At 56.2% G+C, this 25931-nt stretch overlaps 3 protein-coding genes across 10 annotated transcripts; 1 reads left to right on the top strand and 2 right to left on the bottom strand.

Moving 5' to 3' along the window:
* Positions 1–645: 645 nt before the first annotated feature.
* On the top strand, positions 646–3345 carry LOC138814639 (deoxyribonuclease-1-like 2). Of its 2 annotated transcripts, XM_070003742.1 has the most exons (8): positions 646–887; positions 1140–1297; positions 1824–1912; positions 2001–2084; positions 2154–2254; positions 2551–2663; positions 2738–2989; positions 3067–3345. In XM_070003742.1, the coding sequence occupies exons 2-8, from the start codon at positions 1154–1156 to the stop codon at positions 3118–3120; spliced, it is 837 nt and encodes a 278-aa protein (XP_069859843.1). In that variant the 5' UTR covers positions 646–887; positions 1140–1153; the 3' UTR covers positions 3121–3345. The 2 variants fall into 2 exon arrangements, with proteins under 2 accessions (XP_069859843.1, XP_069859842.1); XM_070003741.1 differs by having other exon boundaries at positions 2551–2989.
* Positions 3346–4124: 779 nt separating this feature from the next.
* Positions 4125–14803, bottom strand: LOC138814640 (enoyl-CoA delta isomerase 1, mitochondrial-like). Of its 2 annotated transcripts, XM_070003744.1 has the most exons (7): positions 14733–14803; positions 14537–14629; positions 9984–10111; positions 7096–7242; positions 6313–6434; positions 6047–6225; positions 4125–4550 (listed from the first exon to the last, which is right to left on the bottom strand). In XM_070003744.1, the coding sequence occupies exons 1-7, from the start codon at positions 14782–14784 to the stop codon at positions 4384–4386; spliced, it is 888 nt and encodes a 295-aa protein (XP_069859845.1). In that variant the 5' UTR covers positions 14785–14803; the 3' UTR covers positions 4125–4383. The 2 variants fall into 2 exon arrangements, with proteins under 2 accessions (XP_069859845.1, XP_069859846.1); XM_070003745.1 differs by lacking the exon at positions 14537–14629 and having other exon boundaries at positions 14733–14801.
* Positions 14804–16658: 1855 nt separating this feature from the next.
* Positions 16659–25613, bottom strand: LOC138814638 (RNA-binding protein with serine-rich domain 1). 6 transcript variants are annotated; one of them, XM_070003735.1, is made up of 8 exons: positions 25545–25613; positions 22141–22328; positions 21760–21915; positions 20971–21162; positions 20542–20644; positions 19914–20067; positions 17223–17364; positions 16659–16848 (listed from the first exon to the last, which is right to left on the bottom strand). In XM_070003735.1, exons 2-8 carry the CDS (start codon positions 22209–22211, stop codon positions 16749–16751), a joined length of 918 nt encoding a protein of 305 aa, XP_069859836.1. In that variant the 5' UTR covers positions 22212–22328; positions 25545–25613; the 3' UTR covers positions 16659–16748. The 6 variants fall into 6 exon arrangements, with proteins under 6 accessions (XP_069859836.1, XP_069859838.1, XP_069859840.1 ...); XM_070003737.1 differs by lacking the exon at positions 25545–25613 and adding an exon at positions 25281–25361; XM_070003739.1 differs by lacking the exon at positions 25545–25613 and adding an exon at positions 25145–25160.
* Positions 25614–25931: the final 318 nt, after the last annotated feature.

Genomic DNA, 25931 nt, shown 5'->3' with positions numbered 1-25931 from the left:
GCTTGTGATGTTGGGGCGGTGGCGACCTCCGGGGCCGGTGCCACTGCCGCTGCAGGTGCCCTCTGGAGGCGGCTGCCTGGCTGGACCACCCTCTGCTCTCCAGGTCCTGCTCCAGCCCGGGAGCTCTGCCAGCCCTGGCGGCGCCGCTGTGGCGTGTGGGTGTCTCTGGCATGTGGATAGGCTGCCTTGCCCAGCTGGAGCTGTGATCCCAGTTCCCCTCGCCGTGCCAGAGGGCGAGGACGGGGATGGGTGCTGTCTGCCTTGCCGGCTGCCTCCTGCTGTGGGGCTGTCCTGGGCGTGCGCGCTGAGGCTGGGACGCGGGGCTGGGACAGGACCAGCTGCTTTTTTCTCTGAGGTGAGGACAGGTGTCAGAAGCAGCAGGGGGTGCTTGGCCAGGATGCGACTGGTCTTCTCCATTACTCCACCTATTTCTCTTAGGGAACACAGCTCAAGGAAGCAAATTCTGGGTGACCTAATTTCTGGGGAGGTGGAGGCAAGAACAAGATCTAGGCTGTGGATGTGGCTTTCCTCTTCAATCCTGAGGCCATTCTAGGGGGCTGTCAAGGGCTTTTCCCACTGTTCAGGGCAGGCCTGGAGCAGGGCAGGGGCCTCTCCCATCATTCTGGGGCAGCCTCCTCTCTTGCCCTCTTGGATCTCTGGGAACAAGAGCTAGGAGTTCTGGCCTCCACGGGGGTGGGGGTGGGGGCGGGGCCCACACCAGCCCCTCCCCTGGACCAAAGGCCTCAAATACCTGCTGGTGCTTTGGCATGAGAGCTGCTGTGGAACCAAGACGCAGCAGATCCTGGCCACAGCATCCTCCAACCTGGCCTTCACCCCAGCGGCCCAGGACGCCTGAGCCTCGCCACACCACCAAGTCCACATCCCAGGTAAGTCAGCCTTGAGTGAGCTGGGGATGGGTGTGGGGGGGGAGTCCTCCATCTGAGCCTCAGTTTTCCTCATGGGAGACAGTCTTGAGTTGACAGCCACCCCCTGTGCCACCCCCACCCCGGGGGCACAGTGGGGACAGTGGAGGGGTAGAATGTGCTGTTGGGAAGGCCACTGGAGTGGAAGGCAAGCCTGGTTTCCCAGGCTGGGTGTGGTTTGGCGAGCATAGCTTGTTGGCTGTGCCTGTCCCTCAGGCTGCCGGTTTCTCATGGGTGGGCCCTGGGCTGTGCTGGCTGCGCTCTGGGCACTCGGGGCTGCCGGGGCTGCTGCGTTGCGTATCGGAGCCTTCAACATCCAGAGCTTTGGTGACAGCAAAGTATCAGACCCAGCCTGTGGCAGCGTCATAGCACAGGTGAGGCACGGCCGGGGGTGGGTGGCCCTGTGGGTGAGTGGCCGGGCCTGTGGCTGAGTGGCCGGGCACTGTGGGTGGGTGGCCGGGCCTGTGGGTGAGTGGCCGGGCACTGTGGGTGAGTGGCCGGGCACTGTGGGTATGCGGCCGGGCCCTGTGGCTGAATGGCTGGGCTCTGTGGGTGAGCGGCCCGGCACTGTGGGTGAGTGGCCGGCCCTGTGGGTGAGTGGCCAGGCACTGTGGGTGGGTGGCCGGCCCTGTGGGTATGCGGCCGGGCACTGTGGGTGAGTGGCCGGGCACTGTGGGTGAGCCGCCGGGCACTGTGGGTGAGTGGCCGGCCCTGTGGGTATGTGGCTGGGCCCTGTGGGTGAGTGGCCGGGCCCTGTGGGTAGGTGGCCGGGCCCTGTGGGTGAGCGGCCGGGCCCTGTGGGTGGGTGGCTGGCCCTGTGGGTGGGTGGCCGGGCCCTGTGGGTATGCAGCCGGGCCCTGTGGGCGGGCAGCCGGCTGCACACCTGCGGCTCCTCCCCAGATCCTGGCCGGCTACGACGTGGTGCTGGTGCAGGAGGTGCGAGACCCAGACTTGAGCGCCGTGTCCGCGCTGATGGAGCAGATTAACAGGTGCGGTCTGTGCCCAGCGTCCCGCGCCCCCCTTCCCCCCCCCCCCCCGCGCTCCCCGCGCCCGTACTCAGGCCCGGTCTCCCCTCAGCAAGTCCCGGCACGAGTACGACTTCGTGAGCAGCGCGCCGCTGGGCCGGGACCACTACAAAGAAATGTACCTGTTCGTCTACCGGTGAGCAGAGTGGCGGCGGGAGGGCGCGGGGCGGGGGGCGGCTCAGCGGGCCCGTGTCCTCTGCCTCAGGAAAGCCGCGGTGTCGGTGGTGGACACCTACCAGTACCCGGACCCGGAGGACGCCTTCAGCCGGGAGCCTTTCGTGGTCAAGTTCTCCGCGCCGGGCTCCGGTGAGGCTGGCCCCGCCCCTCAGGCCCCGCCCCTCAGCGCCCGCCCTCACTCCGGGCCACCATGGCCCCGCCCCCTCAGGCCCCGCCCCTCCTGGCAGCCATGGCCCCGCCCCCTCAGGCCCCGCCCCTCCGCGCCCGCCCTCACTCCGGGCCACCATGGCCCCGCCCCCTCCTGGCAGCCCTGGCCCCGCCCCTCAGACCCCGCCCCTCCGCGCCCGCCCTCACTCCGGGCCACCATGGCCCCGCCCCCTCCTGGCAGCCCTGGCCCCGCCCCTCAGGCCCTCTTTCCCCCGCAGCCGCCGGGGAGCTGGTGCTGGTCCCGCTGCATGCCGCACCACACCAGGCCGTGGCGGAGATCGATGCCCTGTACGACGTGTATCTGGACGTGATCGACAAGTGGGGCACCGACGTAAGCCGCCCCGGGTCCCGGCAGGCCCGCGTGGGGGTCCGGGCCCGCGTGACCGCGCCCCTGCCTCTCCGCAGGACATGCTGTTCCTGGGCGACTTCAACGCCGACTGCAGCTACCTGCGCCCGCAGGACTGGGCGTCCATCCGCCTGCGCAGCAGCGAGGTCTTCAAGTGGCTCATCCCCGACAGTGCCGACACCACGGTGGGCAACTCGGACTGCGCCTACGACCGCCTGGTGGTGTGCGGCGCCCGCCTGCGCAGGAGCCTCAAGCCCCACTCGGCCGCCGTGCACGACTTCCAGGAGGAGTTCCACCTGGACCAGGCCCAGGCGAGTGTGGCGCGGGACCCCGGCCCTCCGCACCTCGGCCCTCCCAGGCGCTGAGGCTCCACTTCCTTTCCCTCCAGGCTCTTGCCATCAGTGACCATTTTCCCGTGGAGGTGACCCTCAAGTCCCACTGACAGTGAAGGCCCGGCCGCGGCTACCACTTACCCTCAGACCCCGAGAAATGGACACCGTGCGAGATGGCCGGCCACCCCTGCCCCATCAGTGAGGACGTGGGGCAGGGTCATCTGAATGTGGAAGAGTGCCTCAGTTTCCCCAGCACCTTCCCCATAGGGTTGGGTGAACACTGTCCTGGCTCACACCTGTGCATTAATAAATAAGCCGTCTCAGCCAGGACCACGATGGGGACCAAAAGTTCTCTGTTCATGCTGAGGACCAGCTGTGCTGGGGTGCAGTCTGGTCCTGGGGGGCCTTCTTCCCACCCCCCTTCGGGAACAGGGACAGCCTGCACCAAGTTGTCCTGTGGGGACGGCTATGAGACAGCTCAGGGAAGTTGCCCCCCTTCCTCCCCATGCTTCTGAGAATGCAGAGTGGAGCTGGGGGGGTGGGGGGGAGTGGCTTCTTGGTTTCAGAGCAGGCTGATGCCATGCTGCCACCAGGGAGCCTTAGGCACTCACCGGATCCAGAGGCCTAGACTCCACGGGGAGCCCTGAGAACAGGTAGGCCACTTGGGCCTAAGGCTCTACCTGGTGACTGTACACTAGGCTGGGTACAGCCTTCAGACGCGCGTCCCTGCTTGGAGCCTGGGCTGAGCGCAGGCTCAGGACAGTGCTTTGCACCCAGGAGAGCCAGCCGTCTCCTTAGCAGGAATGCATGGGACCCTGTGATGTTTTGGCTTTCTGAGCATCTCTCTGACAGGATTTCAGCTTGCCAGAAGGGAAAAGCTGTTCAGAAAGTGGTGCTGGGATCGAACCCATGCAAGGCAGGCATCCACCTGGAGCTATATCCCCAGCCCCCAAGTTTGTTTCTTATGTAAGATTTTCCCAAGGTGCTTCAGGTCCTTGCCTCTGGCTGAATGAATGGGGGTGCTCAGGGGCTTTTAGGGGGCAGGGGCAGGTCTCTGTGGGCCACTGGATTCCGAAACTGCCTGGACTCCCTGTCCAGCAGGCAGGGAGGATAGGACAGGTCAAAAGGACTTTATTTACAATTCTGCTTTGGGACAGGGGACACTCAAGTACAAATGTATACAGTGTCCCCTTGCCACTTATTTCCAAAGTCCATACCCTGTCCTGCCAGGCGGGAAGGTGGAGGGCCTTCCATCTAAGACAATCAGGAAATGTAAAGTGAGAGGGCTTTGTAAGTTGAAAAATACCTTGCTTGACCCTCAGAGAACCTTGAGAGCGGACCTGAGGACTCTTGAAACCCATATGCAGCTGAGCTTAACCTTTCTTTTGTTTGAGCTTTTCTAAGTATATGTGCAGGGACTTCTGGATGGAGTCTTTGGAGATGAAGCTGACGAAGTTCTGGATGTCGGCCTCACGCTGTTTGATCAGGAGATCTGCTGTGGCTTTGCGCATCATGTTCTTGGTCAGCTGTCGAGCATGTTCTAAAGAAAATGGGATTCACCCGTGAAAACCCACCTTATTTTTCTCTATGAGAATACTCTCTATCAGTATTCAAACAGAAACTTGGTCATGAAGGCTGTGGTGGTCACATGTCCACAGTCCTAACAGTTACGCAAGTGGAGATCAGAGGACCCCAGTCCATCACAGTGGGCACAAGATTCTATCTGAAAACCATGACTTAAGTGATAGTGTGTTCAACTAGCAAGTGCAAGGCCCTGGGTTCATTCCGTAGCACTGCAAAATCAAAAAACCCAAGCTGGCAGAGAACTTAGGGTATCAGGTAGAAGACAGCAGCCACTATCCCTGCTGCCTACCAACTTCTCTAAAAGCATTGGCATTTGTGGAGATTGCTTTCTTTTTTTTTTTTGTCGGTCGTGGGGCTTGAACTCTGGGCCTGGGCGCTGTCCTTCAGCTCTTCAGCTCAAGGCGAGCGCTCTACCACTTGAGCTACAGCGCCACTTCCAGTTTTCTGGTGGTTTATTGGAGATAGGAGTCTCACGGTCTCTCCTGCCCCAGCTGGCTTTGAACCGCGATCCTCAGATCTCAGCCTCCTGAGTAGCTAGGATTACAGGCGTGAGCCACCAGCGCCCGGCTGAGATTGCTTTCTTAATGTGGTACCTTCACTGAATTGTATTTTGAAAATGCACTGTGGACACATATTAGAAGTTGAAGCACACTAAGAATATTTCTAGTGCTCTACCACTAGAGCCACAGAACCACTTCTGGTTTTCTGGTGGTTAACTGGAGATAAGAGTCTCATGCCTGGGCGCTGGTGGCTCACGCCTGTCATTCTAGCTACTCAGGAGGCTGAGATCTGAGGATTGCAGTTCAGAGCCAGACTGGGCAGGAAGTCTGTGAGACTCTAATCTTCAGTAAACCACTCAGAAAACCAGAAGTGGAGTTGTGGATCAAGTAGTAGAGCACTAGCCCTGAGCTGAAGAGCTCCGGGAAAGCACCCAGGTCCAGAGTTCAAGCCCCATAACTGACCAAAAACAAAAAACAAGAGAACAAAACAAGTCTTAGAGATTTTCCTGCCTGGGCTGGCTTTGAACCTCAGTTCTCGAATCTCAGTCTCCTGAGTAGGATTACAGAGTGAGCCACTGGCACCCATCCAACTGTCCATTAATGGACATGTTCAAGTTGTAAACACCCCTGCAGCCTGAAATGTGACCTTATCTAGAAAATGTCTAGATTTTTGAGATGAGATGGCTTAGGGTACAAGCAGGGCCCTAATTCAAAGCAGAAACCCTTGGAAGATCTAGGACAGACACAGGAGGGGAAGTCCCTACGTAGAAGTGATTCTGTTGTCAGTAAGAACAAGCGGAGTCCACCAGGAGCTGAAGAGGCCAGGGAGGCCCACAGCGCAGGCGGGTGGCTGCCAGCCGCCGGGCTGTGTGTAGCCCTTCCATAGAGTGAGCGGCCCTTGCCTCACTGAGGTGGATCTGCGGGGGGGCTTCCCTTTGCCCCGGCTCCTCACCTGGGATGGCCAGCCACTGGGCCATCACGGAGAGGGCTTTGCTCTGCACCTGGTCCTCGGGTACCACCTGGTCCACCATGCCCACCTGCAGGGCGTCTGCAGGGGGGAAGAGCAGCCCGAGCTGCAGGGCCCGCTCCGCCGTCCGGTGCCCGATGGTGTTCACTAACGTGTCTTTGAACCTGGAATGCAGATGCCCACTCACTTGTGCCTCTGGGATCTGTTCAACCCAAGTCCACAGGCAGTGTGGGTGCAGGTCTAGGTCTTACCAGAAGGGGGCGACGATGCCAAGCAGAGTCTCATTGAGTCCTATGTTGTACTTGGGGTTGTCAGCCAGGACTCTGTAGTCTGAGCAGAGCGCCATCAGACAGCCCCCGGCAGGAGAGGCGCCCTGCAGGGAGAAGCCGGAGATACCCAAAGGAGGGCTGGGCGGGTATAAGCATGTCCACGCAGCCATCAGCCAGCGGCTGACCACAGCAACTTCAGCTTCTGGGTCCAGAAAAATCCCTCTCCTGGGTGGGGAAGGTGGCTCAGTGGTAGAGCGCTTGCCTTGCATGCCTGAGGCCCTGAGTTCGATTCCTCAGCACCACATAAGCAGAAAAAGCCAGAAGTGGCGCTGTGGCTCAAGTGGTAGAGCACTAGCCTTGAGCAGAAGAGCTGAGGGACAGCGCCCAGGCCCCACAACCCTCTCCTAGTCTTTGGGTCAGGGGTCACATGGCTTCTCCTCTTTAGTTGCTGTACACTAGCTTTCCCAACCAGCACTGAGCCACAGTGCTCATCTCACCTCAGGCCCCATGGACTAACCTGGGGTGTGGGAGGAGCCCTCAGGCAGCAGGTGGGGGCATGTCCTCTCGTCCTTTCCGCCCCCTCCCCCTCCTGGGGCTGCAGCTCCACCCTCCCACCAGCTGGCGCTGCTCTTCGGCCCCCCTCGCCTTCCGGGTCTGACCAGAGTAACATTTATAAAATGCATATCTGGATGCAGGCTGGTCATCTTGGCCCCGCTCCCGAACTGGCCTGGAGCCGGTGAGAGGCCCTAAGGTAGGAACACTCACGTTGATGGCCGAGATCACCACCATGTTGGACAGATAGAGCCTCAGCCACAGCTCCTGCACCGCTCTCCAGTACTCGGCATAGTGGGCCGGGTTCCGCCCGTACATCTCCCTCAGGTCCAGGCCGGCAGAGAAGATGCCGGGGCGGTCCTGTGGGGAAGCAGCCAGGGCCGAGCTGTCAGTCCACCTCCGGGTCAGCAGCATTCCTGCCAGCAGGGCTGGGATCTGTCAGGAGTCAGGACGTGGCCCCTCCCTCCCCAGTTTCAGGCAGACGCTGCCCAACTCATTCAAGACTGAGGCTGAACTGGTCCGGGAGGGCCTAAGGGTAGTGATAAGCCTCCTTACAAGGGCAGGGAAACGCACGCGAGGAGAAGTCCTGGCAGGACTCTGGGTACCACTGGGAGCCTCACAGAGCCTTTTGAGGAAACAACCTCCTGGCGTGCAAGTCAGAACGGGGAACCACTGGTGGTGGCGATCACAGCGGCCACAGGACATCCACACGGATGCCAGGATCATGTGCTGAGCGCTCCCTGTGGGCCAGGACCTGTGTTCAGTACACAGCAGGTGCACAACACAGAACACGAACTCATCAAGGCATTGCCTCTGGAGGAACTGCGATCACACACGCCACGGCGGGGGCCCTCTCATTCGGAAGCTCCTGGATCTGGGAGACAGCTTTCTCACTGCAGCAAGAAAGTGTCCTGCTAGGGCTGGGAAGGTGGCTCAGTGGTAGAGTGCTCGCCTAGCATGCATGAAGCCCTGAATGCCATTCCTCAGTACCACAGACACAGAAAAAGCCAGAAGTGGAGCTGTGCCTCAAGTGGTAGAGTGCTAGCCTTGCGCAAAACTCAGGGACAGCGCCCAGGCCCTGAGCTCAAGCCCCACGACTGAAAAATACATAAAGAAAACAAAAAGAAAAAAAAGCAAGTGTCCTGCTAGCCAAAGCCATCTTGGAGTGTTTCAGAGTCATCTGAGACTGTGGGAAAGCAGCTTGGGGCTCTGGTGCTTCCGAGCTCCCAGTCTACCCACCAGGAGAGTCTGCAGCAAGCCCCCTGCACCAGTCAGGTGAGGTGGGTGTGGGGTCACGCTGCTCTGCGTCTCCAGCTCCAGGGCAAAGGGACTGCCAGCAGCCAAGAGCCGCCCCTGACAGAACTGGGTGCCCACCGGGATCCTTGGGAAGTTACAGTGGCTAAGGCAAGGTGTATGTCTGACCCGGCACCTTTGCTGACCATGATTCAGCTGTCCCGTGGTGCCTGCCCTGGATTTTTTTTTTTTTTTGTCGGTTGTGGGGCTTGAACTCTGGGCCTGGGCGCTGTCACTCAGCTCTTCAGCTCAAGGCTAGCACTCTACCACTTGAGCCACAGCACCACTTCCGGTTTTCTAGTGGTTTATTGGAGATAAGAGTCTCACAGACTTTCCTGCCCAGGCTGGCTTTGAACCGTGATGCTCAGATCTCAGCCTCCTGAGTAGCTAGGATTACAGGCGTGAGCCACCGGCGCCCAGCCTACCCTGGATTTTGTATCATGGTGGCCACTCAGCTCTGGAGAATAAGCACTGTTGGCCTCATAGTGATCTTCCCAACCAGTGAGGGTTGGAGTTAGTACCACACTCGTGGTCCTGGCACCGAGGGGTGCGGTGTGAGCAGTGAGGCCCGGGCTGTCTGGCACCCCACCCTCTCTGGTGCTTACAGATCCTCCCTGACTCGAGTTGACACGGTTCCATTCAGGATCCTGTGTTTGGCACATGTCAGCATTTGGGGACCATGCTGATTAGGCTCCTCTGAAGAATTCAGATGGGGCCAGGCACCGGTGGCTCACTCCTGTAATCTTAGCTACTCAGGAGGCCAAGATCTAAGGATCATGGTTTGAAGCCAGCCTGGGCAGAAAGGTGAGGCTCTTATCTTCAATTAAATTACAGAAAAGGGGCTGGGAAGGTGGCTCAGTGGTAGAGGGCTTGCCTTGTGTGCATGCATGAGGCCCTGAGTTCAATTCCTCAGCACCACATAAGCAGAAAAAGCCGAAGTGGTGCTGTGGCTCAAGTGGTAGAGTGCTAGCCTTGGCTGAAGAGCTGAGGGACAGCGCCCAGGCCCAGAGTTCAAGCCCTACGACCAACCAAAAAAAAAAAAAAAAAATTACAGAAAAAGCTGGAAGCAGTGCTGTGGCTCAGGTGATTGACTGCTACTCTTTTTTTTTTTTTTTTTTTGGTCAGTCCCGGGGCTTGAACTCTGGGCCTGGGCGCTGTCCCTCAGCTCTTCAGCTCAAGGCGAGCGCTCTACCACTTGAGCTACAGCGCCACTTCTGGTTTTCTGGTGGTTTATTGGAGATAGGAGTCTCACGGTCTTTCCTGCCCCAGCTGGCTTTGAACCGCGATCCTCAGATCTCAGCCTCCTGAGTAGCTAGGATTACAGGCGTGAGCCACCGGCATCCGGCTGAGTGCTAGTCTTGAGCAAAAGGAGCTTGACAGTGCCCAGGCCCAGAGTTCAAGCCATGGGGATCAGCCAAAAAAAATTCAAATGGGAGTGGAGCTCCCATGTGAGCCAGAGCTCCTCAGCCAGAGGCGGAGTCCAGCTGGGGCCAGCTCCCGCTCAGGAAGCCACGGCCAATGGGCACTCAGGACGCACCTCAGTCTCAGTCATCCTGACCAGATGACTGACCCACCCACCGGCCCACCCCTGCCTGCCTCCACTCCAGCCCAGACCCCGGGCCGCTCTGCCTTGGAGCGGACAGGCTGCCCGGACACACGCCATTGTCAGCGGTACCTTGGATGCCTCTGGTGGTGTGTGTGGCATCCAGGTCACCAGAGGCTGCAGGCTCCTCCCAGCCACACGGTGACAACAGGCCCCCGCCTTCTCGGGGCCTCCCCCCTGCGCCAGGGCCCGGCCCAGCACCTACTGAAGTCAGGATGAGACCACGGAAGGACTTGTCATTCTCCAGCTTCTCCAGGCTGATGACCAGCTCCGTGAGGAGCTCCAGGCTCAGGCTGTTCACTGGGGGGTTCTTGAACTTCATCACGGCGACCCCTAGGTTACAGGAAGGGGAAGCTTGCACCTCGTCCTGGAAGAGTACCCGACTAGACTGTACCCCCACACAAGCCGCATGATTCTGGCATCTTGAAATTGGCACCAGCAGCTCACACCTGTCATCCCAGCTACTCAGGAGGCTGAGATCTGAGGATTGTGGCCCAAATCCAGCTCAGGCAGGAAAGTGCAAGAGAATCTTATCTTCTGTTTTTTTTTTTTTTGAGTCTAGTTGTGGGGCCTGAACTCTGGGTCTGGGCGCTGTCCCTCAGCTCTTCAGCTCAAGGCTAGCGCTCTACCACTTGAGCCACAGCGCCACTTCCGGCTTTTTTCTTTTTGCTTATGTGGTGCTGAGGAATCGAACCCAGGGCTTCAGGCATGCAAGGCAAGCGCTCTACCACTGAGCCACCTTCCCAGCCCCGAGAGTCTTCTTAGCCACCAAAGAGCTGGAAGTAGGACTGTGGCTCAAGTGGTGGAGCGCTAGCCTTGAGCATAAAAGCTCAGGAACAGCGCCCAGGCCGAGTTCAAGCCCCAGAACCAGTACACCCCCTCACCACACAATACCCCCCTAGAAACAGTTGGCAAGTAAATTGACTTTTTTGGGAGGGTTACTGGGGATGGAAGCCAAGCCTCCACGCCTGCTCTTCCCCCTTCCTGAAGGCGGTGGCGGTCTGGAGGCAGTCCTGACCCCCACCCAGGGCGACGGGCCGCCTGGTGTGTGGACGAACCAACTCTGTGCAGGCGGCTGGACAAGGAAATGATTGAGCGCCTACTGTAAAGCCAGCTGTCTCCCTGCGCCCACAGCCCAAGACTTCTACTTCCAGAATGAGCACTGAGGACCTGGGCTGGGAACACAGCTCAGCGGAAGAGTGCTTACCTGGAATGCGTTAAGCCCTGGGTTCCATTCCTCAGCACTACATGCACAAAAGAAGCATGAAGTGGCACTGTGGCTCAAGTGGTAGAGCACTAGCCTAGAGCAAAAGAAACTCAGGACAACGCCCAGGCCCTGAGTTCAAGCCCTGGGACTGGCAAAAACAAAACGAAAATGAGCACCTGTTCTCCTTACCTTCAAAGGAGCAAAATGAAAAATATTCATTTCACATCACATCTTATAGGTTGCAACGACCCTTGATGTGGGGAAAATTCTCCTTTAGTAGCAAATTTAACAAAACAGAACAAGCAAAACAGGGCTGGTTCTTGGGTGTTTTTTTTGGGGGGGGGTGGGCAATACTGGGATTTGGACTCAGCAAAACAACACAATGAACTCAAGTTGTCTTTTTTTTTTTGGGGGGGGGGTCCGGTCATGGGGCCTGAACTCTGGGCCTGGGCACTGTCCCTCAGCTCTTCAGCTCAAGGTGAGCGCTCTACCACTTGAGCCACAGCACCACTTCCAGCTTTTTTCTTATGTGGTGCTGAGGAATGGAACCCAGGGCATCATGCATGCAAGGCAAGCGCTCTACCACTGAGCCACCTTCCCAGCCCCTCAAGTTGTCTTCTTTTCTTTTTTTTGTTTGTTTTTTCTTTTCTTGTACTGGGGATTGAACCCAGGATGTCACCCTTGGTAGGCAAGCGTCTTACCATTGGGCTTCCTCCCTGCCCAACTTCAGGTTGTCCAGGGCTTGCACAGCAAGGACAAGCACAGACCGGAACAACAAAAAAAAGAACTCTTCTGCAAGCCTGAGGCTGTTTACAGCAGAGCCCGTTAAACAGGCAGGGCAAAGGACCAGCCACATCATCAATGATCCTCTCCCTCTCCACCTTCCAGCCCCACCGTCCTTAAACATTTGCTATGCCTGTACAGAGCCAACGAATGAAGATTTGCAGCACTGAATGCCCCTCCCCCCCTTTTTTTTTGCTGGTGGTGGGACTTGAACACTGGGCCTGGGCGCTGTCCCTGGGCTCTTCAGCTCAAAGTATGCACGCTGGAGCCACAGTGCCATTTCTGGTTTTCTAGTGGTTTATTGGAGATAAGAGTCTCACAGAAGCTGGGCACCTCATGCCTGTAATCCTGAGATCTGAGGATCGTAGTTCAAAGCCAGCTGGGGCAGGAAAGTCCATGAGACTCCTATCTCCAATAAACCACTTGAAAACTGGAAGTGGCCCTGAGGCTCAAGTGGTAGAGTGCTCACCTTGAGCTGAAGAGCGCAGGGACAGCACCCAAGCCCAGAGCTCAAGCCCCATGGCCGACAAAAAAAAAAAAAAAAAAAAAAAAAAAGTTTCACAGACTTTCCTGCCAGGGCTGGCTTTGAACCATGATCCTCAGATCTCAGCCTCCTGAGTAGCTAGGATTACAGGCATGGGCCACTGGCGCCCAGCCTTCCCAAGTCAATTTTTTTGGCCATTGTTGGGGACTGAACTCAGGGCCTGGGCACTGTCCCTGACCTTCTTTTGCTCAAGGCTAGCACTCTATCACTTGAGCCACAGCACTACTTCTGGCTTGTTCTGTGTATTTGGTACTGAAGAACCAAACCCAGGGCTTCATGCATGCTAGCCATGCACTCTACCACTCTACTCAGCCCTTCAATGTATTTTAAAACATGCTTCGGTGTATGTGCCTCAAGTTGCCCAGAAGTAAAAAAAGGATTAGAGTATTTTCACTGTACAATGTCTGGCTTTTTCCTTCAGGGAGGATGGAACCATGCTTGGCTGCTACTAATGTAGTCAATCTGGCCTTGAACTCTGGACTTTCTGCCTCAGTGTCTACTACTAGAGTTTTGGGTGTGCACCTCCATAGCACAAATCCTACTGCTTTTTTCTTTTTTCAGTGGTTCCAAGGTTTGAACTCTGGGCCTGGCACTACCCTATGACTAGTGGGCTCTCTGAGGCTCACTTCCGGTCTCCAAACCTCCAGTGCCATGCAAATACCCTGAGGTCAACATTTCTTACATGGTGGGGTGAGAAAGCACTTCATCTTGCTATCCAGAAAGTTCTGGGGAGGGTGGCACACCCCAGAGGTGTAGCCCCTCGCCCTTCCCAGCTGCCTGACCCGCACCTCAGCTATTTCCAGCAAATGTGCACTCGATGCCGGGCCTGCCTGCCCAGCCCTCAGAGGATTCAGCTCTCTTTCCCCTTGCCTCCTGCTCTTTCTCCTCTCTCTCCTCTCCTCCCCTCCCATCTCCATTTTTGTAGTGCTGGATCAAGCCCAGACCTTGCACACACTAGGCAAGTACCCAGGGATTAGTTCTGCCCTGCAGCTATCTGCGACAGAAAGTACAGCAAGTTAAAGCCCGTTTTGAGTCCACAGCTCAAATGCCAATTAGTAATCTATTTGTTCAGTTGGGTTGAAGGATTTTGAAAACAGACCGAAGTGAGCATTATCATTCCAGATGAACTGTCTACGACAGTCATGTTCCTGCAAAAGGACTCCTGCCAAGATGGAAAGAAATTAAGAGTGTCTGCAAATCTTACACACCTCCCTCTGCTTGCAATGTAGAATATTTATTTTATGGAGACGAACGTTATCAATCAGGTAACGTTTTGAGCAATGGAATCATCTGTTTAGTCTGCACTGAAAGTAAATATGTGCCAGAACACAAAAACCAACATTTTAAAGCCAGGCACCAGTGGCTCAGGCCTTGAATCCCAGCTATCAGAAGCCCGAGGCCCAGGCAGAAAAGCCCCCAAGACTTTTATGACCAAATAACCAGCAAAAAGCCAGAGGTGGAGCTTTGGCTCCAATGGTTGAGAAAATAAACAGCAGCTCAGGATGCACCGAGGCACCGAGTTCAAGCCCAGGGCAAGCACCCAGCATTGAAAATGCTTTTCGCGGCTGGGCGTCCGGTGCTGCTGGGCGGGAGGGCCCCGCTCCTGGGCTCTGCCACCTGCGGTTCGGGGAAACGGAAGCCTAGTCCCAGGAGACGTGCAGCCCCGCCGCCGGCCGGACCGACCCGGCACCGCACGCGCCGGCCACGCGGGCTCCGGCCGGGCTCGGGCGGTCGAGCGCCCGGCGGACGGCGCCGGGGCCCGGACCCAGGTCAACCTCGAACGGAGACCTCCGTGCCGAGCGGGCGCCGCCCGCCCGCGCTGCCGCCCCGACGCCTGCCGCCAGTTCACCTGAGCCCGAGGCCGCCGAGGCCGCCCGCCGCCCGCTCGCCTGAGGCCGCCGCCGCCCGCTCACCTGAGGCCGCCGCCGCCCGCTCGCCTGAGGCCGCCGCTGCCCACGCGAGGCCGAGGCCGCCGCCGCCCGCTCACCTGAGGCCGCCGCTGCCCACGCGAGGCCGAGGCCGCCGCCGCCCGCTCACCTGAGGCCGCCGCTGCCCACGCGAGGCCGAGGCCGCCGCTGCCCACGCGAGGCCGAGGCCGCCGCTGCCCGCGAGGGTGAGGCCGCCGCTGCCCACGCGAGGCCGCGGCCGCCGAGGCCGTCACAGCCGCCCGCCGCCCGCCCACCCGAGGCCGCCGCCCGCCCACCCGAGGCCGCCGCCCGCTCACCCGAGGCCGCGGCCGACTCCACCAGCACCCGGTGGTTCGCGAAGCTCCGCGCGCCGACCCCGCCGCCCGCCGCCGTGCGCCCGAGCCCGGGCCCTGCGGACCGGACGGCGCGAGGCCCGTTAGAAGGTCCGCGCCCGCCCGGCCCGCCGGACCCCGCCGCCGCCCGCCCGGCCGCCCGCCCGCCCGGCCGCCGCACCGGCGAGGAGCAGGACGCTCGCGGGGACGCGTCTCGCAGCCGCCAGCGCCATCTTGACCGGCCGCGGGGTCGAGGCGGCGGCGGCTCCGGCCGGGGCGGGGCGGCTCCGCCTCCCCCTCCGACCCTGCCCCGCCCGCCCGCGGCTCCCCGGGCCCCGCCCGCCGGCTCCCGGCCCCGGGCCGCTCGCGGGCGCGGACGCGGACCCGGGCACCGGGGACCCGCACCCCGGGCCTCGGCGGCCTCGGCCTCGCCCACTCGGCCGGCCGGCACCCCGGTGGGGAACTGTGGGAAGGCAGGCCCAGGAGGACCGGCTTCAACTCTGGAATTTCAGGCTCAATTTTAAGGGAAGATTTTGAAACCCAGGGCTCCCTGGTGGGACACCGATGCCAGCAAGGACTGTCCAGGCCGAGCGCCGCCCGCCGCTGCCACCTGAGCCACGCGTCCAGCCCAGCTTTGTTGTTGTTGGTCGTGGGGCCTGAACTCTGGGCCTGGGCGCTGTCCCTCAGCTCTTCAGCTCAAGGCTAGCGCTCTACCACTTGAGCCACAGCGACACTTCTGGCTTTTTTCTTTTTGCTTATGTGGTGCTGAGGAATCGAACCCAGGGCCTCAGGCATGCAAGGCAAGAGGGCCTCAGGCATGCAAGGCAAGAGGGCCTCAGGCATGCAAGGCAAGAGGGCCTCAGGCATGCAAGGCAAGAGGGCCTCAGGCATGCAAGGCAAGAGGGCCTCAGGCATGCAAGGCAAGAGGGCCTCAGGCATGCAAGGCAAGAGGGCCTCAGGCATGCAAGGCAAGAGGGCCTCAGGCATGCAAGGCAAGAGGGCCTCAGGCATGCAAGGCAAGAGGGCCTCAGGCATGCAAGGCAAGAGGGCCTCAGGCATGCAAGGCAAGAGGGCCTCAGGCATGCAAGGCAAGCCTCTACCACTGAGCCACCTTCCCAGCCCCAGCCCAGCTTTTTGCTAATCAAAAACTGGAGTCTTTTTTTCTGCCCAGGCAAGTTTTGAACCACGACGCTCCAGTTCTTGTCCTGAGTAGCTGATTACAGGTATGAGCACCAGTGCCCAGCTTCCCATAGCTACTTATAGCCACAGAGGAGTATCAGGCAGAATCAGAAGATGCTGGGAAGACAGATTCAGGTGCAACAGCATTCCCCTCTCCACGTGCACAAACCCTGCATCTCCCGAGGGCCTTTGGAGATGTCAATTTGGAAATGAAACAAGACTTCAGGTGTTGGTTGTACAGGCACAGAATCATGCCCAATTAAAATGCTCTAGAGAAAGGCAGTGACCAGTACTGTTCGCATTCCAATCCTAGATTTATTCAATACAATTCTTTATTCTACACAACGAAGTACAAACACAACCTTACCTAAAATGCTAGTTACAAAACTCAAATTTTATAGTACTGACTGTACAATAAAAGCCAAAAAACAAAAAACAAAAAAGAGCAATGTACATGTTGCCAAGGCAAACCTGCAAGACCATCAGGAAAGGCAAAGGGGGCGGGACAGGGTTCTGCGGGCTGCAGAGCAGGCTCAGCTGCTCACCAGCTCAGGAGGGCAGACGGGCACAGTGAGGACATGGGAAACAGACCCATTCGTGGCAACTAACACGGGTAGAAGAGGACTCGGGCAGGGCCAGGCCTCACACGAACAGTAGCTTGGTCCCTTTCTCCTGCCAATCACTGCAGGAAGAACAAGGGCATGACCAGGCCGCCAGGCGCCCAGTACCCTGGGGCAAGTCTGGAGCACTGCCACCGGGAGGCTTGTCTGTTGGCCCTGCACCGAACACTCTCAGAACAGAAGGGGTGAACTCTAGCCAGAACACTACAGGGCACCTTATGAACAGAACAATCCCACAGCACTTTGGCAGCCAGAACTCGCCCACAGAAGAAATGTTTTATCTGCTGCTTCCAAGCCTGCTCCCAGCAAGGGATTCTTTCCCACAGGCCCTCCTTTGGCTAGTGAAGTGACAACGGGGCTGAGTGGGCACAAGGTGCAGGGTGAGCGCCAGGCCCTGCCTATCGGGAGGAGTTGGAGCTGGAGCGGCTCCGGTGGCGCCGGCGGCCAGGAGAGCGTGATCTCCGGCGCACAGGGGACCTGCGTCTCGGAGAGCGGGACCTGTGGGAAGAGAAGCCGTCAGTCAGAATGTCACAACCAAAAGTCCCAGCAGCAAGCGGTTTGTTTTTTCTTCCTGGAATAAAGGTCACATTTTACTTTTCAGCCCCAGGGACAGGACTGCTGGTTGGCCGGAACCGTGTCCTTAGCTATATGAAGGCTCTCATGGTAGCCCTAAGCCCTAGGGAAGAGGTGCTTCCAGTCGCCTGGCATTGACACCTTTGCCCTTGTCCTGTTCCCGACAAACTCCCAGAGCTCCAATGTTAACCTGCCTTTTGCCTACTGCCTCCCCACAGCAGTGGAAGGCAGAAAACGTTGAATTAAAGGTCTCAGAACCATCAGTCAAACCAACCAGTCTGGTGGGCACATGGACTTACCTCCTCCTCATCCGCGGGGGTGACCTGCGCCACATGGGAGGCGGCGGCAGCATTCTCCTGGGAGGACTGAAGCGCCGAGGGGGTGGCCTAGGCCAAGGGGCCAGCACTGCGGTAGCTGTGATCTCCTGGCCATCAATTTGACCTAGTGAAAAAGGACCCACATCAGGAAGCATGCAATAATCACCACCTTGACCAGCCATGAAGGCAAATCCTGGGCATGCTATGGTGAACAAGACAGGCTGGAGACAATGATATCCCAAAGCAATCCTACCAACAGCCACAGCAGGACTGTTTTTGCCAGGGAAAACTAGGGGCACGGATCTCAAAGGGGACATTTGCTTACGTACAGACAGCTTCCTAGAAGAACCACCACCCAAACAAAGACCTAAAGGAAGTGCTGGAACCTTCAAGATAGCAGTGGAACAAGCTTGGGGCGGGATGAAGAATTTCCTTAGGTTTCCAGTACTGAGACAAACTAATATGAATCAAAAGGGAGGGAAAGCCAGGCGCCAGTGGCTCACTCCTGTAATCTTAGCTACTCAGGAAGCTGAGATGTGAAGATCGAGGTTCAAAGCCAGCGCCGACATGAAAGTCTGAGACTTATCCCCAATTAACCACCAGAAAGCCAGAAATGGTGAGAGTGAGAGTGCTAGCCTTGAGTAAAAGAACTCAGGGAGGGGCTGGGAAGGTGGCTCAGTGGTAGAGCACTTGCCTTGCATGCCTGAGGCCCTGGGTTCGATTCCTCAGCACCACATAAGAAAAAAAGAAAAAAGCAGGAAGTGGCGCTGAGGCTCAAATGGTTGAGTGCTAGCCTTGAGCTGAAGAGCTGAGGGACAGCGCCCAGGCCCAGAGTTCAAGCCCAGGACTGGCAAAAAAAAAAAAAAAAAGGAAAAAGAAAAAGCCAGAAGTGGCGCTGTGGCTCAAGTGACAGAGTGCTAGCCTTGAGCTGAAGAGCTGAGGGACAGCGCCCAGGCCCAGAGTTCAGGCCCCATGACCGGACACCCCCCCCCCCCAAAAAAAAGAACTCAAAAGTAGCTCTGTGGCTCAAGTGGTAAAGCACTAACCTTGAGGCTCAGGGACCCTGAGTTCAAGTCCTAGGACCAGGTAAAAAAAAGAAAAAAGGAGGGAAAAGGATTTAGAGAATGCTCGAGGTGAGCTAGCTTGGTGGGGTAATGAGGTGAGGTGGAGTCTGGAAAAAGGCTGGTCTTGACTAGCAGCTGGCCAGATACGCGCTCATCTTAACATCTAGCTGGTGCCATGAAATTGCTCATTTGGGCTGGCTTTGGCAGTGGGCTGGTGGCCAACTTGGGCTTAAGTTAAGCTCCCCAGCCGCTCTGTTCTTCACAATTTCCCCCTTATTTTCTATTCTTCTTTTTAAATATTAGTCCCCATATGAATTATTCCTACCATACCCAATTACCTTGTCCCAATCACAATGAGACATCAGAGCTGAAGTCAGCACTCAGTCACCTACATCTGCATGGGTTTTTTTTTTTTTGGTCAGTCGTGGGGCTTGAACTCTGAGCCTGGGCACTGTCCCTCAGCTCTTCAGCTCAAGGCGAGTGCTCTACCACTTGAGCCACAGCGCCACTTTTGGTTTTCTGTTTCGTAAGAATCTCACAGACATGGGGCTGGGAAGGTGGCTCAGTGGTAGAGTGCTTGCCTCCTATGCATCAGGCCCTGCATTTGATTCCTCAGCACCACATAAGCAGAAAAGGTTCGAAGTGGTGCTGTGGCTCGAGTGGTAGAGCGCTAGCCTTGAGCTGAAGAGCTGAGGGACAACGCCCAAGCCGAGTTCAGGCCCCATGAACGGCAAAAAAAAAAAAAAAAAAAAAACTCAAGATGTTCCTGCCCTGGCTGGCTTTGAAGCGCTATCCATAAATCTCAGCCTCCTGAGTAGCTAGGATTACAGGCCTGAGCCACTAGCAGTTACCTCTGCATTTTTACTTGATAGTCCCACCCAGGGACCTCACTACTGAGGATCAAAGTACAACCTTCACCCTTTCCTAATTCCTTTCTTCCTGAAGTTAACCCTCTCCAGTGTGCATGTAAATCCATATGCTTGGGTATTTTGCAAGGAAGTTGATAAAAAGATGAAAGAGCTCTTGTGCTCTTTGGGGGTAGAGAAGGGACTGTGTTGGAGGAGCTGATGCTCACAGCTGTGGAGGCCGTCTCTGAAGTCCAGGGTTCCTGAGTCTGCGCCTCATTTTTATTTGCTTGTTACATCCTGAAGACTGTGGATTCCTGGAGCTTCTGTCCCAAATAGCTTTCCCGTAAACATTTGTTCATGCTGACACCGACACCCCCCACCTCTTTGTCCACAGTGCTGGGGACCGAGCTCCGGCCTTGTATTCTTTTGCTCCAGCCATGGTTTCAGTCCTTTTTCAGACTGTAAGTCTGCAGCACCTCTCCCTCTGCCCTCCCACACAAAAATTTCTACATTAAGTCAAATATATTCTTTGTAAGAAAAGCTTCATTTGATTCATTACTTTTAACAGACTGAAATTTCCTAAAACACATTCACATTTGCTGCATTTCAAGAATAAAAACCATAATCCTGAATAAAATCGGGAATCCTTAAAGAGCTCCAGTGATACTCATGGAGCTTAGCTGGAAATCAGCTCCCCCCATCGGCACAGACCCCTGGAGCACAGAGGCAGGAGGTGCGGGGTTACTGGAAGGACCACCCACCTCCATCCATGTGCTTCAGCGCCTTCTCGGCCTCGTCTGGATTCTCAAACTCCACATACGCGTAGCCTTTGGACAGGTGAGGGTGCATTCTCTCGACAGGCATGTCAATCATTTTAATTTTCCCATAGGTAGAAAATATCTCCATAATATGATCCTACAGGAAAAGAATGGTTATACTAATAAACAATTTGTTTTTTCTTTTTGGCCAGTATCGAGGCTTGAAGGTTTGAACTCATAGCTTCATTCTTGCTTAGCCAGCACGCTACCACTTGAGCCATGACTCCAATCTGGCATTTTGCCGGTTATTTTGGAGATGAAGCCCTGAGGATTTTTCTGTCTGAGCTGGGTTCAAACCTTGATCCTCTGGATTTTAGCCTCCTGGATAACTAGGGTTACAGGCCACTGGCACACAATGTACCCACATATTTCTTAAGAGGCAAAGAGAATTTACCATGCAAACCCCAGTGTAAAAATGTTCTGCTACCTGACAAGAGCTTAAGCCTCATAGACACATGTGCTGTGTGTTAAAGGGTCACCCAGTGTGCCCCTTAAATCACACGCCGCACCAGTCCTGAGGCACACTTGCTAAGCACAGTGCACTCACTGCTATGGGTGCTGCGCCCCTCACCTTGGTCACGTTCCTGGTGAGCCGCCCGATGTGCACCTTGGTGGGCTTTGGGGAAGGGCTCCGTCTTTTCCGCTCCTTTTCATCCCTTTTAGGTGGTTTGGATCTGACAGAAAACAAAATATCAAAAAGCAAATTCTGTCAAGTAAGAATGTAATGACAGTTTCACTGGGAGTGGAGCGCAGTGTGAGACCCTAGTTTTCATGCTCAGTATTCAAGGCGGTGGGTCACAGTTAACGGGGTCAGGACTGACTCCTGTTTAGTGGGATCTATCTGCTTGTCTTGCGTAACATCTTTCACAAGGAAGAGTTTCCCGTCACTTTAAGAGTTTCCCGTCACTTTATGCACACTATTGTCTCAGATGGCCCTTCAGATCTCCTTTTCTAATAATCACGGTACATTCGCAGCCCCGACCTGCTGGCATACACTCACTTAGAACGGGAGCGCCGTCTGTTGTCGTGCCTGCGCCGAGAAGGGCTGGGGGAGCCAGAGGAGCTGCTGGAACTGGAGCTTCGGGATGTGCTAGAGCTTCCTGAACGGCTGGATGCAGAGGAAGAGCTGGAGCCACTGCTGGAGCCTGTGCTGGTGCTAGAACCGGAGCTGGAGGTTGAGCTGGACCGAGACCTGAGGGCAAGACAGGTGGGCTGGGTAATGCCAGGCAGAAGTTGTGTTTCTCCACACAAGATGAAACTTGCTGTTTAGATACTGCTAGACCACAATGCTTTCTCCCCACTGGGGAGACTGCCCTCCTATGAGAAGATATCACTGTGTGGTGGTGGGAGGGAGGGCTGGCTGTTGGGGCCACACAGAAGCTCTTCCGCAGGGAGGTAAAGGAGAAGCCTGTCAGAGATCTGAACTACCACTTCATTTTCAACTACTGAAGAATGAGCCTGAGATCAGACCAACCACAATTTTGAAGGAAGGTCCATTTAAAAGAACAAGAACAGAGTCAGGTACTGGTGTCTTACGCCTGTAATCCTTGCTACTAAGGAATCAGATCTGAGGGTCACAGTTCGAAGGCAGCCCAGACAGGAACATCTTTGAGATTCTTACCTCCAATTTACCATTAGAAAACCCAAAGCAGCACTGTAGCTCAAGTGATAGAGCACTAGCCTTGGAAACAAAGCTCAGGACAGTGCCCAGGTCCCAAGTTCAAACTCCATGAAAAACAAAACACCAAGAAGAGACCCCAGAGCTGGGCACCCGAGCAGATTGCCTCACCTGGTGCTGCTGCTCCCACTGGAAGCACTGCGTCGCTTCCGAGCCTTATCCCTGCCGCGGTCCTTCTCGCTAGACTCCTTGGCGGCCCCTTTATCTTTAGAGCGATCCTTTGACTTCTCGTCAGAGCGGTCTTTGCGTTTGGTAGGAGAAGGAGCCCTGGATAGCGAGGAAGAACATGAGGCTGTATGCTCCTGACAGACCCGTGAAACAACACAACTCAAGAGAGGGGTCCAAAAGGGCAAGAGATCCCAAGCAATCACAGAGCAAAATGATCTGTGGCTTAGGACAGAATGCAAAACCATTTTTGGTCTCCCCTTTCTAAGGGTTCCTAGCAGCAAGCACCCCCAAAGTAGCACTAGAAAAATCTTACAGAAGGATTACCTAGTGCTGGACTTTTTATTATTTTCTTTGACTCCTAGCAAGCTCTTCTTTTTCACTCCTGATAAATCCATTCTCCCCTTCTGAGGTGTTCAAAGCAGCAAGGACGGCCTCACTTATCTGAACTCTCACTTCTAACTTGAGTCTGAGAAACGATCCCTAATCGATTGCAATTTACGCCAAAGAGCAGCCTAATAAGATAAAAGGGTTTAAATAAAGAATGAACGAATTGGCAAGGCAACAAATCCATCTTGTAAAATTGTGAAGACACAAAAGGTACAGGGGAACACAGTAACCAAGTGTGCACAGAGCGAGGGCACGCAGGGACAGACCCCAGGCGCCGGTTCCTCAGGGAGGACAGGAGCCCAGCCCCCTCCCCTGCAGGTAGGCGTCACCTGTTTGTCTTACATTGAAAAGAACACACAAGAATATATGCCTAAGGCATGGGAATGTCAAGATTCTTCAGGTGGTGAGGTTGTGCAACTCTAGATCTCACCCAGAAGTCTGATGACAAGACCTCCACAGTCCTTCCAAAATGTTACAGCACCACAGAGTAGAGAAACACCTAACAAGTATGGTCTTCTGACAGGGTCAGACCTCTTTGTCTTTTTGCTGTAAATTCCTTTTAGGATACATTAAATGAGGACATGACTAGAGGTGAAAACCACTTTTAGATCGACAGACAACAATATCAGAGCATTTAATACCAAAGGTAAATAGAGAAAATATTTCAGGATCATGAAAAAGGACTTAATTTGTTAATCATCTGAACACTGGGCATGTGGAAACCTATAAGCCTGAAATTTAATGATACAAAAAAAATGAACTGCTAAGCTTTATGTTCCTGAAGGATAATTCAGAAACATGACTTGTGAAGTCACGTGAGCACAATTGTACAATGTCCATTCCTTCAACCTTTTGTGATTTCAAAAAAATCTTGGGGGCGGGGGGCACTGGGAATGTGGTTTAGTGGTAGAGTGCTTGTCTAGCATGCATGAAGCCCTGGGTTCGACTCCTCAGTACCACATACACAGAAAAAGCTGGAAGTAGCCCTGTGGCTCAAGTGGCAGAGTGCCAGCCTTGAGCAAAAGCAGCTCCAGGACAGTGCCCAGGCCCCAAGTTCCAGCCCCAGTATTGGCACCCCCCCCCCCAAACACACAAATCTTAGGGAAGAAGGTAGACATTGCATCAGGTAAGACACTGCTCATCATCTAAGTGTTTAGCAAAGTGCTAGTACTGAACCAATTGCTTGGTAATGATGACCAACTTTACTAAAACAACTCCTCCTCTGTCCTATTTTCAGGGATGGCTTCCTTCACTATTCCAGTCAGTGAGGTATATCAATTTTCTACAACTTGTCTTCTTTAAGGTAGACAGAGCAAACCACTGGGGGTTTTGCTCACACCCAGGCAGGGGTGCCTCAAAATCTTCTGAGCCAAGAAAGAAGAGCTGCTGACTGGCAAGTTAGTGGAAGAGGTCAGCATATCACCTTCTGTTCCTTTCTAGGGCCGTAAAATCTTTTCAAATTGTTTTGTTTTAAAATAGTAATGTAGCCGGTAGCTACTCAGGAGGCTGAGATTTGAGGATCACGGTTCAAAGCCAGCCCTGGCAGGAAAGGCCATGAGACTCTTACCTCCAATAAACCACTCAGAAAACCAGAAGTGGTACTGTGGTTCAAGTGGTGGGGCACTTGCCTTGAGCTGAAGAGTTCAGGGACTGCGCCCAGGCCCAGAACTCAAGCCCCACAACTTACCAAAAAAAAAAAAAAAAAAAAGGTCATGTACTATAAACACCCACAAGGGCAGCACTGGCTGCGCTTTGACAGTCAGTGCACCTAATTCAGTGGCTGAAAGTGTAGTGTCAGCATGCTTGGATGCAAGGCTCAGCTAGGGACCCAGGGTGTATCTCAGGAATGAGGCTTCTCGTTAAGTGTGATGACAATTACAGTTATCCAATTGAGCACTTGGTAAATGCTAGACAAGGATGCTTTCCCACGGCAAAGCTTTTGATCACATCCACTCATCTTCACAGTCACATGACTTCTAAATGTTCCACAAGGTTCCCCAAACAACCCCTCTAAAAACCCCTCAGAAACATCAATCTAATCAGTGTGGGGCTGGGAAGGTGGCTCAGTGGTAGAGTGCGTGCCTTGCATGCGTGAGGCCCTGGGTTCGATTCCTCAGCACCACATAAGCAGAAAAAGCCAGAAGTGGCACAAGTGGCAGAGGGCTAGCCTTGAGCTGAGGGACAGCACCCAGGCCCAGAGTTCAGGCCCCATGACCCACCAAAAAATAAGTAAATAAGAATGTGGAGCTGGGGATCGAACCCAGGGCCTCACACAAGCCAGGCAAGTGCTCTGCCACTAAAAACATTTGTTGATAAACCTTTTAAAATGACTACATTACCAGACAAACACAGCTCTAGAGTAGAGATTACTTAAGATTCTCTCCCCAATCTGTCCCAATGTATTTTATGAAACAAGCACTAACAGTCGCTCTTAAGCAGTTAAAAAAAAAAAAAAAGAACCACAGAATAAGTGAATGCTTTGCTGGTTGGGTCGAGGGCTAGAAAGCAAAGGTTGAGGTGCTCTGTTCACACAAGTTCAGGTAACAGCTCGGGACCTTGGTTACCTCCCCCATCCTCCGGAAAGGTGCGCGTCCAACAGCCAGAGAGAGGAGAGAACAATTAGTTAAATCTCGAGCAGATGGCGTTTCAGTGCAAATCTTCCGAGCACCCTCCCCATGTTAAAAGTACAGACGCGGTGCATGCGAAGTGGCAAGGGCCGAAAACAGCCTACTCCACGTCTCTCTGCGATCACCCCCCCCCCCACACTTTTCCCTTTGGAGCTCACTGTGTTTGGGCCACACTGCCTGGGCCCGATCCCCGGAGCTTAGCGCCAAGCACGGCTCGGTAAACGTCCTCGGAGTTCGCGTTTGGATTACCCACTCGGGGGGAGGGGGCGAGCCCCGGCCTTCCAGGCGGCCCCACAAAGCGACTCCGTACCCACCCGCTCGCCCCCGGCCCTCGCTCGTGCGCGCACTACTCTCCAAGAGAGTCCCCGCCGAGGAGAAACCAGGTCTCCCGCCCAGCCGGGAACCCCGAGGACAGAGGCCGCGCTCCGAGCCGCCCCTAGGGCCACAGACCTCGCTGGGCCGCCCCGCCTCGGGGGACGCAGCCAGGTCGTCCTTCCGTCCGCGGCGGCACCGACCACTTCCGGGCCGCGGCCTCGACGCCTCCCACTCCACCCTCCCCGGGCCCCATTCTTTCTCTTCGGGGCCCGCGGTGCGCCGCCAGCCTGCCAGCACACCACGGGGACGCACACCGAGCCGGCCCCACGATCCGCCCCACCGGGCCTGACACGGGTCCCCCGACGCTCGGATGCGGTCGGATTCCTCCCCTCCACTTACATCTTCCCGCCGCTACCACCTCCTCCCGCTCTCCTCCGTCGCTGAGGCCGGCGCGGCTCTGACGTCAGGGTTCAGGAGCGGGAAGACGCCGCCGTCCGGCGCGCCGTGATGACGCCAACGGCGGCAGCCAATGGGCGGGAGCGACGGAGCGTCAGCGCACCGAGGTCGTCTGCGGTTCGTGGTGCGCGCGCCGACTCCGTTCGTGGGCTGGGTGGGGGCGGGCGGGGCCCCCGGAAGAAGCGGCCTCGCGTCCCCGGGAGCGCGACGCCTGTCCCGGAGCTGACCGCCGCCCGGGTGGGCCGGGGCGGCCGGGCGCGGCGCGCCCTGCCTGCCGCCCTGCCCCGGCCCCCGGGCCCCCGGCCCGCAGGCCTTGGCCCCGCACCTTCT

This window comes from Dipodomys merriami, unplaced genomic scaffold, assembly GCF_024711535.1.
Source record: "Dipodomys merriami isolate MVZ:Mamm:240054 unplaced genomic scaffold, mDipMer1.0.p SCAF_60, whole genome shotgun sequence".
Taxonomy (NCBI): domain Eukaryota; kingdom Metazoa; phylum Chordata; class Mammalia; order Rodentia; family Heteromyidae; genus Dipodomys; species Dipodomys merriami.
Note: the sequence above shows the minus strand (reverse complement) of the source record. Positions and strands in the feature narration are given on the sequence as shown.